Source organism: Sparus aurata, chromosome 6, assembly GCF_900880675.1.
Source record: "Sparus aurata chromosome 6, fSpaAur1.1, whole genome shotgun sequence".
In the NCBI taxonomy this organism is placed as follows: domain Eukaryota; kingdom Metazoa; phylum Chordata; class Actinopteri; order Spariformes; family Sparidae; genus Sparus; species Sparus aurata.
In genome coordinates, this window is record NC_044192.1 from 5,270,493 (window position 1) to 5,282,777 (window position 12,285).

The window sequence follows — 12,285 nt, forward strand, 5'->3', positions numbered from 1 at the left end:
CCTGCTGGTTGTTAAAATCAAAAGTGTGGTGACTGGTTCAACAGGACGAACAGCAAGCTCAGCATTGTTCAGATTAATATCACATCCACGGTTCTGTGAGAGCGTATCAGTGTGGATACGGACCCGCCTCGAAGTCTAGAGAAGGCCATGCAGAAATACCAAAAGTCTAGAAAGATCTTCTTCACTTTTAAAGCGGTCCAACACTGTGAAAACTCAAAAAAACAGAGCCATAAACATCAGGATCACATGAACGTCATTGCTGACATCATTTTGTCTGACAGCGCTGGTTCACTGTGACGGACAGAGGGTTCTGTAGGATCCTCAGCGGGCGTGACGTGACAGTGTTGAAGTACGGGAACATCCTGTCGGTGAAGGTGTGTGTGAAGGTGTGTATGTGTGTGTCGGTGTCCGGATCGGAGAACGACAGCTTCCTCCTGTTCCAGTCCAGTTTCACTCGGATCCTCTGGAGCTGCTTCTTCACGTGGAGAGTGGCGGGCCGATCTGGATCCGAGTCTGCCGCGTACTCACCGTCGCAGAACACGATTCTGAATAATCCAGGGAGCGTCTCCACGTTTCTCTGGACAGCGTCGGCTAACATTCCCACAGCCCAGACCGGATTGTCTCCCACCTCCACGTCCCAGATGTGAGTACCGGAGTTGAAGCCCTCGGAGCCGAGGACGGCGAGGTAAGAGTCAAACCTCTGTAGGCTTCCAGGACGCGTCTGCATCCTCCTTCCACGTCTCACACCGGTCAGATCGTCCGACAGGAGGAGTTCTGGGTGAGCAGTGTTTGGATCCAGAACCACAGGAGTGTAGGAGACCATGTCCTTCATCTTGTTCCAGATGTTGTAGCTCAGGTTGCCCAGGTGTTTGGCCTCGTCTATGAGAGCTCCTGAGACCAGCTGTGGATCCTCCAGCAGGGGGCGCTGCTGGACTCTCTTCACTGCAGCCTCGTAGTTCTGCAGGAATGAGACGTCTTCAGCTCTCAGCTCCTCCTCTGTGGTTCTGATCGTGTCTGACAGAGCTGCTATGTCTTTACTCAGAGCTGCAGTCTTCTCCTTCACCACCTGACTCTTCTGCCTCTCTTCCTCCTTCAGAGCAGAGATCCTGGCCTCCTCTTCCTCTTGTAGAAACTGATGAAACTTTGTAAACTGCTCTCTGATCTGCTTCTCTGTGTGTCGGGCCTGGACCTTGATGTGTTCTGCTGTTTGATCGCAGTTTTCTTTAACTTGTTTGAAGACCTTCAGTTTGTCCTGTAAGGGCTTCAGGGACTTCTGCAGCTCTCCTTTAAGATCCAGTGCAGCTTCATCGATGGGTCTGAATCTGTGGTTGTTGTGTGTTTTTGAGTCTCTGCAGACGAGACACACCGGCTGCTGATGATCCAGACAGAAGAGTTTCAGCTTCTCACCGTGCAGACTGCAGCGAGACTCGGGCTCTGCTGAAGCTCTCTGATCTCTCTTCTGTACGAAGATCTCACACAGGTTCTTTAACACCAGGTTACGAGGTGGATCACTTGTTTGAGATCTTGCCTTGCAAACTGGACACTGCTTCGCTTGGTTCCCTCTCCACCACGTCTGCAGACAGTCTTTACAGAAGCTGTGGCTGCATGACAGGACGACAGGATCTTTGAAGATGTCCTGACAGATCGGACAGGAGAGATCGTCCTCTGATACTGAAGCCATCTTCTCTCTGAGTGAAGACGGAAACACATTACAAAGATGAAACTTTCGTCATGTCACAATCCCCCTTTTAGCGTTCCTACCTGTAGCTCTTTCCCCCAGCAGACATCCTGGCTTTGATTTGAACGTAATCCTCTCTCGGTGTCTCTCCTCGGTTTAGGCAGCAACAGTCTGTGTGTCTTGTCTGGTGTCAGGTGAGGTAAATCAGGTAAGGGGTGGAGCTTCATTCCTCCCTGCTGATCATATCTCAGATTTGACTGGGTGTTGTACAGACTGACAGACGCTCCACCACTCCAACTGGTTCACAGACTGCCGTGTCAAAACCTGCCACATGAAGCCAAAGATCTCACAAATACTTTCACTTTTAAGAGTTTTGATTTCTTAATTTCACCAGAACTCACTTAAATATTCACTCTTTCTGTATGAAATGGAAGAAGTTAAGTCTTATGTCTGCTACTGTGGTTCTCTTAGTCAAAAACAAAACAAGACATAGTTTGATGATGTTGTCACGCAGTGTGTGATCATGACAGATTCATTGTTAAACTACCCACACTGTCCATGATTATCTACCTGCCATCTTCATTCCTAACTCTCTGACGAATCATCTGGCATCTATCCAGATGTTAGGACAAATAAAATGCTCTATTACTTTGAACAAAATCACAGATCTCTCTGGAGTCGATCATTGTTGAAAACATTTGGGATGATAAACAGCTCAATGACACACAGAACAAAGATGTAGGAGGTTTATTTCTTTAATAAAGACTCAAATCTGTGTTTTAATTGTATTACCAGGCAGCAACAATGAAAACCAGATGAAAGTAACTATCATCTTTGTGGCTCAAAAGCAAAAAGTCATATGAACAAACAACAAAGTGCTTTGGGCAGTGTTTCAGGATGCCTGATAGGGTCAATACAATAATAAAGGGGTTCATCCTCTGAGAATAATCAATATACTGAGTATAGTCTCATAACATTGTGTGTGTGTGAGCAGTTGGACCTGAAAGTGGTGCAAGAGCACTGGCTGCTGTGTGTCTAAAATGATCAGATTCATCCTCTGGGGAGCATGAATCTGCTTCACACAGCTACATGTCAACTCAAATTTCATATTGCTTTTGTAAAAGGCAAGAACATATGTCCTGAGGATGGTGCTTGAGGAAAAGTCATCAAAAAACCTTTAGGAAAAAGTCCATATCAATGAAGGATTATCCTCTGCGGAGCATGAATGTGCTTCATATGGCTACATGTCCACTCAAATGTAATTTGTATCAATCTAAAAGGCAAGAAACTGTGTCCTGAGGATGGTGCTTGAGGAAAAGTCATCATAAAAACATTCAGGGAAAAGTCCATATCAATGAAGGATCATCCTCCTGTGAGCATGAATGTGCTTAGAAAGTTTCACAACAATCTTCCACACAGATTTTCATAATGTGGGCGAAGAGTTTACATTTTGGCCCGGCGGTGGCCATCGAGAGTTCAAACTGCAACAGTCTTGTCCTCTGAGGAGCATGAATGTGCCTCACAATCTTATGACTATTTGTCAACTCAAATATCATATTTCTCATGTAAAAGGCAAGAAAATGTGTCCTGAGGATGGTGCTTGAGGAAAAGTCACCAAAAAACCTTTAGGAAAAAGTCTGGATCAATAACGGAATATCTTCCGGGGAGCATGAATGCACTTAGAAAATTATATGACAATCTGCCAGACAAATTTTCATAATGTGGGTGAAGAGTTAACATTACAGCCATCGAGAGTTCACACTGCAACAGTCTCATCCTCTGGGGAGCATGAATTGTCTCTCAAATATCATATTTCTTATGTAAAAGGCAAGAAAATGTGTGCTCAAGGTAAAGTCAGGAAATATCTAAATCAGGTATCATCCTCTGGGGAGCACAAATTTGCTCAGAGAATTGAAACTCTGCTTCAAGGACCAGTAATTGAATATCCAGAGAAAATGTCTTCAGTCTGACCGGCAGATGTTGAGATATTAGCCTCATGATGGGAGTCTTGTTCAGGCTGATCGGTGTGTGCTGTAACCCACGAGAAACTCTCTGTGTGTTCACGGTAACTGATTATAGACAAAGAGTTCAGTAAAAGCATGAAGGTTGAACATCAGGTTTGGAAACTGGTTCCTCAGGATCAGCTGCCAGCTCTGCATTTTTATATTCTGATCACACCGAATGCATTTATTGTAAAACAAAACTGAAACCATGTCAGCACAACCTAAGCTGAAAAAAAAGCGACCAATAACAAAATCACCCACATTCATAGTTTTCAAGTTATAAAATATATATAATAAGGACAATACAACATGAAGAAACGGATTAACTCAGATCGACCACACAAAGTAATAGATATTAAAGTTATACACTGTTGCCAGAATGAACTTTAGCAATGTAAGTTTCTGCAAACCACAAACACTTAACATTTATTTTTGTTGCAAATGTTTCTCCGGGTTCAGTAGTCTTTCGTTCTAGTTTGCTTTAGGCCACAAAAAAAAACAAAACTTGTAAGATCACGTTCGAGGCGTAAAATATCATTTAAATTTAAAGAAACATTGAAACACAGTCCTGAACAGTCGTCACTGGCTTCGCAGCCTGTGACACAAATGACACATTTAAGCGTATCTGTGGTTCGCAGGAATGTAAACTGCAAAAAAAAGAAGTGCGTGGTAGTTTACTGATCACCAGTCAGTGTCATTGTTACTTCATCTTTACACAGATGCCGCTGACCACTCGTCCTGGTGATATCTCCAGTAAGTATGGTTTGTTAGTGTTAAAGTATGGAAACAGCTTCTCAGTGAAGGTATGCTTGAAGGTGTGTAAGTGTGTGTCAGTGTCAGGATCGGAGAACGACAGCTCGCCTTTGCTCCAGTCCAGATGAACTGTGATCCTCTGGAGCTTCTTCTTCACAGGCAGAACCGTGTCTGGATCCGGTCTGGAGCATGCTGTGTATTCACCTTTGTAAAACAGGATTCTCCATAATCCAGACTGCGAGCCCACGTCTTTGTTTCTTTGGAATGATTCTGCTGCTACGCCGAGAATCCAGGCCGGACTCGCTCCGACTCCAACGTCCCAGCTGTGAGTCCCTGAGTCAAAGCCCTCGGAGCCGAGGACGGAGATTACAGAATTGAATCTCTCTGGGTTTCTAGGAAGCTTCTGTCCATCAACACAACACACACTGGTCAGATCTGTAGAAAGGAAGAGATCTGGGTGTGCTGTGTTTGGATCCAGAACCACAGGAGAGTAGGAGACCTTCTGCTTCATCTTGCTCCAGATGTTGTAGCTCAGGTTGCCCAGATGTTTGGCCATGTCTATCAGAGCTCCTGAGACCAGCTGTGGATCATTTGGCAGCCGGCGCTGTTGGACTCTCTTCACTGCAGCCTTGTAGTTCTGCACGAATGAGACGTCTCCAGCTCTCAGCTCCTTCTCTGTGGTTCTGATTGTTTCTGATAGAGCTGCTATCTCTCTGTTAAGAGCCTCAATCTTTTCACTCATCAGTTTACATTTCTGCTCTTTCTCCGCCCTCAGAGCAGAGATCCTGGCCTCCTCTTCCTCTTGTAGAAACTGATGAAGCTTCTGAAACTGCTCTTTAATCTCCATCTCTGTGCTCAGGGCCCGGTCCAATACGTGTAACTCTGTTTCAACACAGTTTCCTTTAACTTGTTCAAAGACCTCTAGTTTCTCCCAAACAGGTTTCAGGGTTTTCTTGAGCTCACCTCTGCGTTCCTCCGCGACTTCATTAATAGCTCTGACTTTGTGGTTGTTGTGTGTTTTTGAGTGCAGACAGACGAGACACACCGGCTGCTGATGGTCCAGACAGAACAGTTTGAGTTTCTCACCGTGCAGACTGCAGCGAGGCTCGGACTCTGCTGAAGCTCTCTGATCTCTCTTCTGTATGAAGCTCTCACACAGATTCTTTAACACCAGGTTACGAGGCGGATCACTCATTAAAGGCCTCTCCTTACAAACCGGACACTCCTTTATCAGTTTCCCTCTCCACCAGCTCTGCAGACAGTCTCTACAGAAGCTGTGGCTGCACGACAGGACGACAGGATCTTTAAAGATGTCGTGGCAGACGGGACAGGACAGATCCTCCTCCGACTGCGAATCCATTTTCTCTCTCGGTTGTCTTGTCTTGTCGTCACTTGTCAGTTCACTCCCTCCACTTTAGGCGACTTCAATCTTAATCTCTGTGGTCGTTGGCCTCCATCAGTGCGCTGATTCGACTCTGACAGTGATTCTTGTTGGCTCTCAGTCACTGAACCTCGTCTCCAGGAAACAACCTGTACTTCCTTGTGTAGGTACGGGGCGGAGCTCTGTCGTGCCTGTTCTATTTTCTGATCACGTATTAAAGTACATACCACAGTGAGTTCCTTTGATTGTCATGTGTTGTAGACGAGTGGATGGACCAGTAGCCTCAGATTATATGAAAAAATATTGGCTCCACACAAACTTCATCTATAGTTATCTTATTTTGGCCGTGTTTTATTAATATTCATGTGCAAATGTATGTAATTATTCGGTCTTTTCAGATCAAAACATCAGTGGGATTAAGCTTGACAATCTTTTGTCACAGCACACAAAACAAAATAACAATTTTCCATCTTCATTACTGTAACTACTTTCACGTTTGACCCAGTTCCATTGAAAAATGTCCAGACTTCTTGTTCAAAGTACCAGATTTGTTTGTCTTTAAAGGGATATTCCGGTGTAAGTTTAATCCATGGTCTAACACACCGTGAAACTGTGTTAGACTCCCTCTCGAGAGATCAAGTTAGCAGACCGCTAATTTACGGAGTTTTATCAACCTCAGAAACGACCGCACGACAACAATACACTGCAGTAAATGGATCCAAATATAAACCGCCACCAAAAAGCCACAAATAATGCTCAGAACAGCACCAAACTTCAGCAACAGTACAAATAGGGTCTCAGCACATAGTCCGGGGCATCTAACCTCCGCTAGCTTAGCTGGATTTCTACTGAAAAGCTGACTAAATTTACCACTCTTCTGCAGCAGCTTCCTGTTGACGGGAAGTCCCGACGAGTCGATTACCGAGTGCAGTAGAGTTCCGCGGCTCATGGATGAAAATGTATGATTATGACTCCATGGAAAAGCAATCAAAGTTCATATGTGTCTTACCTGCCAGTTTATAACAGTTATTATTGAGAACGGACAGGGAAAAGAACGGAATTGAGCATTTCTAACCGCACTCGGTAATCGTCGCGTCGGGACTTCCCCGACCCGGAAGCTGATGGAGGAGAGCTGAAATCTGTTTTTAGCTTCACAATAGAAATCCAGCTAAGCTAGCGGAGGTTAGATGCCCCGGACTATGTGCTGAGACCCTATTTGTACTGTTGCTGAAGTTTGGTGCTGTTCTGAGCATTATTTGTGGCTTTTTGGTGGCGGTTTATATTTGGATCCATTTACTGCAGTGTATTGTTGTCGTGCGGTCGTTTCTGAGGTTGATAAAACTCCGTAAATTAGCGGTCTGCTAACTTGATCTCTTGAGAGGGAGTCTAACACAGTTTCATGGTGATTTAGACCATGGATTAAATTTACACCGGAATATCCCTTTAAATTAAACAGAACCTTATCACTATTCTCTGGAGCGTTGGGTTAAAGTTAAAGTTAAGTCAAGTTAAAAAGGAGAGTAGGAGACCGTCTCCCTCATCTTGTTCCAGATGTTGACGGTCAGGTTGCCCAGATGTTTGGCCACGTCTATCAGAGCTCCGGAGGGCAGTTCTGGATCATTTGGCAGCCGGCGCTGTTGGACTCTCTTCACTGCAGCCTCGTAGTTCTGCAGGAATGAGACGTCTGCAGCTCTCAGCTCCTCCTCTGTGGTTCTGATCGTTTCTATGTCTTCACTCAGACTAAACCAATAATGACGGAGACATGGATGCCTGCTAACTACGCTCACTACTTACATTTTCAGAATTAAGACACATATTTTAGTCTTTTTTAATTTGCAATCTTGATTTTTGGTAACAAGACATTTTTTTGCCAGCAGGTTGATGTCAGTTAACACGATCGGTATCATGTAAGATTGAAGATTTATGGACTAAATGTGCAGAAAACCACACAACAATGGTGACCAAGAAACAGCTGGCAACAAATACATCCGTTACCACGGCAACTGTTATGTCAGAACATTTCACTAAACCTCCCCAAAGTAATTCTCGGGTTTTTATCAAAACATGAGGATTACAACGAAATAATGCAGGTTTAGAATTAATTTGCATGGAAAAGTTAATTAGTTTGACATTAAAACGACACTGAGATCAAAATAAGTCTTATAAGTTTTGTTATTTACTTTATCTTATCAAGAAGTCACACTGAGACTGAGACCTGAGGACAGAATAATGATATAATAATTAGATTTATATAAACAGTTCATAAAATATCCCTTTTGTTCGTATGAAACTGAATAAAATACAAACTTATTCTCTAAAAATAATGTCTGTGTAAATTTGTAAAAATACAATAAACCACTATTTTAATCAGAATCTGTGACATCAAAGTCTCAACATGCACCGGCGTCTCCAGGGGCAACACCCCGGGACAGGGCGACGTTATCGCCAGCACAACCGATAGATCCTCCTGCGTTATCATTCGTCAGGACGGCGGCCGGCAGTGATGAGGCTTCCAGATCGTCCGCAGCAGCTGCAGGTTATCGATCCGCCGTCCTCTCTAATTGAATACACACAGTCGTGGGTATTGATAACAGAGAGCTATGATTTGATACAACAGTGGCAGCCATCGATCGGGTAATCTGATGACGTTATCAAGCGGCAGGGAGTATTGATAAATGTGATGGGAGGGACGTATCGATAAGTAGAGTGCAGGTTCAACAAGCTGAGGTCAGCTGAGCGAGGACGGCAGCCATGACAGTGTGTGTGTGTTTTAACGAGGCGTCCTTCTTCTTCTTCTTCTTCTTCTTCTTCCTCCTGCTGCTCCTCTATTTCCCATCTCTGAGCTGTATTACATCTAAACTCTGACATTGTAAATTGACTTTTGTTTCCTAGATAAACTAATTGTTATTGCCAATTCAACAACAGTCAGGTTATTAAACACCACGGCCGCAAAACGATAATCCACGAGTGTGAAAACTAAACAAACCATCGCAAAAAAATCAGGACACGAAGAAAACGGGTGAAATTAATCATGATTAACTTATAGAACACAGAGGAAACAGACAAAGACAGGAAGTGGAAAGTGACACGTGATACACGAGGACTAAATCTACAAAATAAAACAGGAATAACCAAAAACTCAACTCAAGCCATGAGAGCTGACGGACACATGACCTGTGGGTAAAAAGACGTTCTGATTTGACTTCTAATTCTACTCATACAGTTCTTTGACCCATTGAATGTGAAGTTCTGGTTCCGTCTCCATTAATTTAGATAGCGGCCTTGTTGGCCCAAAGTAACTGGTGGTGTCACCACGACGACCAGAGAGGCCGGAAACAAAAACTTTACGATGAGCCGCCAAACTGTGAAAACTCCAAGTAATATTAATATTTATATCTCAGTTAGTAAAGCCCCTCCCTCTCTCTATCCCTCCCTTCTCTCCCCCCTACACTCCCCCTCCCAACCCCCCTTCTCCAAAGATAGAGAGCTCTCCCTACCGGTCTACTAGAGAGAGAGCTCAAGCCTCATTAAAGAAAGAGAGCAACCCTTCCCTCTCCTTCTCCCCCTCCTTCTCTCCCCCTCTCCCTCCTTCTCTCCCCTCTCTCTCGCTCCCTCCCCCACTTTCTACCTCCCTCTCTCCCTCCTTCTCCCCCCCTCCTTCTCTCCCTCTCTCTCTCTCTATCCCTCCCTCACTTTCTACCCCTCTCTCTCCTTCTCTCCCCCCTCTCTCTCTCGCTCCCTCCCCCACTTTCTACCTCTCTCTCTCCCTCCTTCTCTCCCCCTCTCTCTTGCTCCCTCCCCCACTTTCTACCTCTCTTTCTCCCTCCTTTCTCTCCCCTCTCTCCCCCCTTCTCTCCCCCCCTCTCTCTCTCTCTCTCCCTTCTTCTCTCCCCCCTCTCTCTCCCTCCCCCACTTTCTACCTCTCTCTCTCCCTCCTTCCTCCCCCTCTCTCCCCCCTTCTCTCCCCCTCTCTCTCTCTCTCCCTTCTTCTCTCCCCCCTCTCTCTGTCTGACTCTCTCTCTCTCCCTCCCCCCCCCTCTCTCTCTCCCTCCCTCCCCCACTTCAACCCAACCGGTCCAGACAGATCTCCAGCCACCACTGAGTCTGCTTCTGCTTGAGATTTCTTCCTGTTGAAAGACAGATTTTCTTGTTCTCTTCTGGTATTGGAACACATTTCAACACACCCTCATCAACACCGACACTTTATTCTAACGTGGTGTCGGATCAGAACCAGATGCCCACTCAGTCCACTTCACCTGCAGAACCAGCAGCTAGAACACAACGAGGAGCAACACGACAGATTCTCCCTCCACAGGTGTTCAGACTGTTGGACCAGGTCGATGACTCACTGCTTACATGAGTGTATTTATTGTCACTGCACTATTCAGTAATTCTCTTTTTATTACGAGGATTGATTGCGAGGGATCAGCCTGCTCTGAAGTCTTTAATGATACCGAGACGTGCCTTTATTGGAAATCTATTATTGATCGGACGCAGCAGCCGATCAAACATGTCACCTCTGAGTTCACTTGTGGCTGATTAACCACCTCGTTCAAGTTACTGGACGTGTGTGAGCTGTCGGTATAATTAAAAACAAATATTTCTCTATATTTATCTCCCCATCAGTGATGATATTATATTGTTATCATAACCTGGATTCTTAAAGGGATATTCCGGTGTAAGTTTAATCCATGGTCTAACACACCGTGAAACTGTGTTAGACTCCCTCTGGAGAGATCAAGTTAGCAGACCGCTAATTTACGGAGTTTTATCAACCTCAGAAACGACCGCACGACAACAATACACTGCAGTAAATGGATCCAAATATAAACCGCCACCAAAAAGCCACAAATAATGCTCAGAACAGCACCAAACTTCAGCAACAGTACAAATAGGGTCTCAGCACATAGTCCGGGGCATCTAACCTCTGCTAGCTTAGCTGGATTTCTATTGTGAAGCTAAAAACAGATTTCAACTCTCCTCCATCAGCTTCCGGGTCGGGGAAGTCCCGACGCGACGATTACCGAGTGCGGTTAGAAATGCTCAATTCTGTTCTTTTCCCTGTCCGCTCTCGATAATAACTGTTATAAACTGGCAAGGTAAGACACATATGAAATTTGATTGCTTTTCCATGGAGTCATAATCATACATTTTCATCCATGAGCTGCGGAACTCTACTGCACTCGGTAATCGACTCGTCGGGACTTCCCGTCAACAGGAAGCTGCTGCAGAAGAGTGGTAAATTTAGTCAGCTTTTCAGTAGAAATCCAGCTAAGCTAGCGGAGGTTAGATGCCCCGGACTATGTGCTGAGACCCTATTTGTACTGTTGCTGAAGTTTGGTGCTGTTCTGAGCATTATTTGTGGCTTTTTGGTGGCGGTTTATATTTGGATCCATTTACTGCAGTGTATTGTTGTCGTGCGGTCGTTTCTGAGGTTGATAAAACTCCGTAAATTAGCGGTCTGCTAACTTGATGTCTCGACAGAGAGTCTAACACAGTTTTACAATTTAGAACATGGATTAAATTTACACCGGAATATCCCTTTAAATGATTTCTTTACAAACAGAATATCAACAAACGATGCAGAAGAAACACATGATGTTCATTCTGTGTCTGAAGTTTGTGCAGACACGTTTGTTTCCTGCTTTTAAAGAAGATTGTTCTACTTTTTGATGTTGTGATTGAAGTTTAAAGATAAAAGACGTTTTATAACGATGCACACTTATTGTAATTTAGACAGAAAATCCCACCGTCTTATCAAATATCAACTCCGAGGCATCAAAAGACCGAAGACAGATGATCCAGCTGTGTCTGATGTTTCCTCAGATGATGTTTGATCGAAAAGGACGTCTAATTTCTCTAAAACACGTTCGCTCCGTTCCTCTTTCATCATCTTTCTCCTCCCGTCGTAGTCCCGCCCACTGAGGATGCGAGGAAGCAGATGAAAGTGAAGGAAACGCAATTAAATGAAGCGTTCAGGGATCGTACCTTTGTTGTCTCGGTGCGACGGATTGTTACAAACGGGGATGACGGCGGACACTTTTTCTTACAGACTCTGCTGAAAGTAATTCAGGGTGTTGTGACAGAAGCAGTTTTGTGAAAGAACAACAAAAACAAATTAAAAAAAAGAGTTTGATGGAGAAATTCAAACACCGGACGCCCTCCACTCCTCCAGACTGCCGGTCAGTCTCTGCATGAAGTGGAAAAAGAAGCAGAACAAACTTATGTGTATTGATTTAATAGTTTTATTGATCACGGACACGCTGCTGAAACACAGTTCATCCATCCAGAGAGAGCGAAATTCTATGAATTAAGCGAGACTGTACAAGATAACCCGAGAACGATCCTCCGCGCCGCTTTCATCCCCCTGAAACTTTAACCAACGCAAGAAGCATCGATACAGTTTTCAAAAAGAGAGCGAGCTCATCGACTGGTTCTGTATCTGCGGTCCGGTGGATCTAATCGATGTG

At 44.6% G+C, this 12,285-nt stretch overlaps 2 protein-coding genes across 2 annotated transcripts; both read right to left on the reverse strand.

The window, feature by feature from the left end:
- Nucleotides 1–265: 265 nt before the first annotated feature.
- LOC115582840 (E3 ubiquitin-protein ligase TRIM39-like) lies at nucleotides 266–1,888 on the reverse strand. Its single transcript, XM_030419059.1, has 3 exons — nucleotides 1,762–1,888; nucleotides 1,039–1,688; nucleotides 266–774 (listed from the first exon to the last, which is right to left on the reverse strand). Exons 1-3 carry the CDS (start codon nucleotides 1,785–1,787, stop codon nucleotides 266–268), a joined length of 1,185 nt encoding a protein of 394 aa, XP_030274919.1. The 5' UTR covers nucleotides 1,788–1,888.
- Nucleotides 1,889–4,381: 2,493 nt separating this feature from the next.
- On the reverse strand, nucleotides 4,382–5,794 carry LOC115582841 (zinc-binding protein A33-like). The gene has a single exon (XM_030419060.1). The coding sequence runs from the start codon at nucleotides 5,792–5,794 to the stop codon at nucleotides 4,382–4,384; it is 1,413 nt and encodes a 470-aa protein (XP_030274920.1).
- Between the last annotated feature and the right edge of the window lie 6,491 nt (nucleotides 5,795–12,285).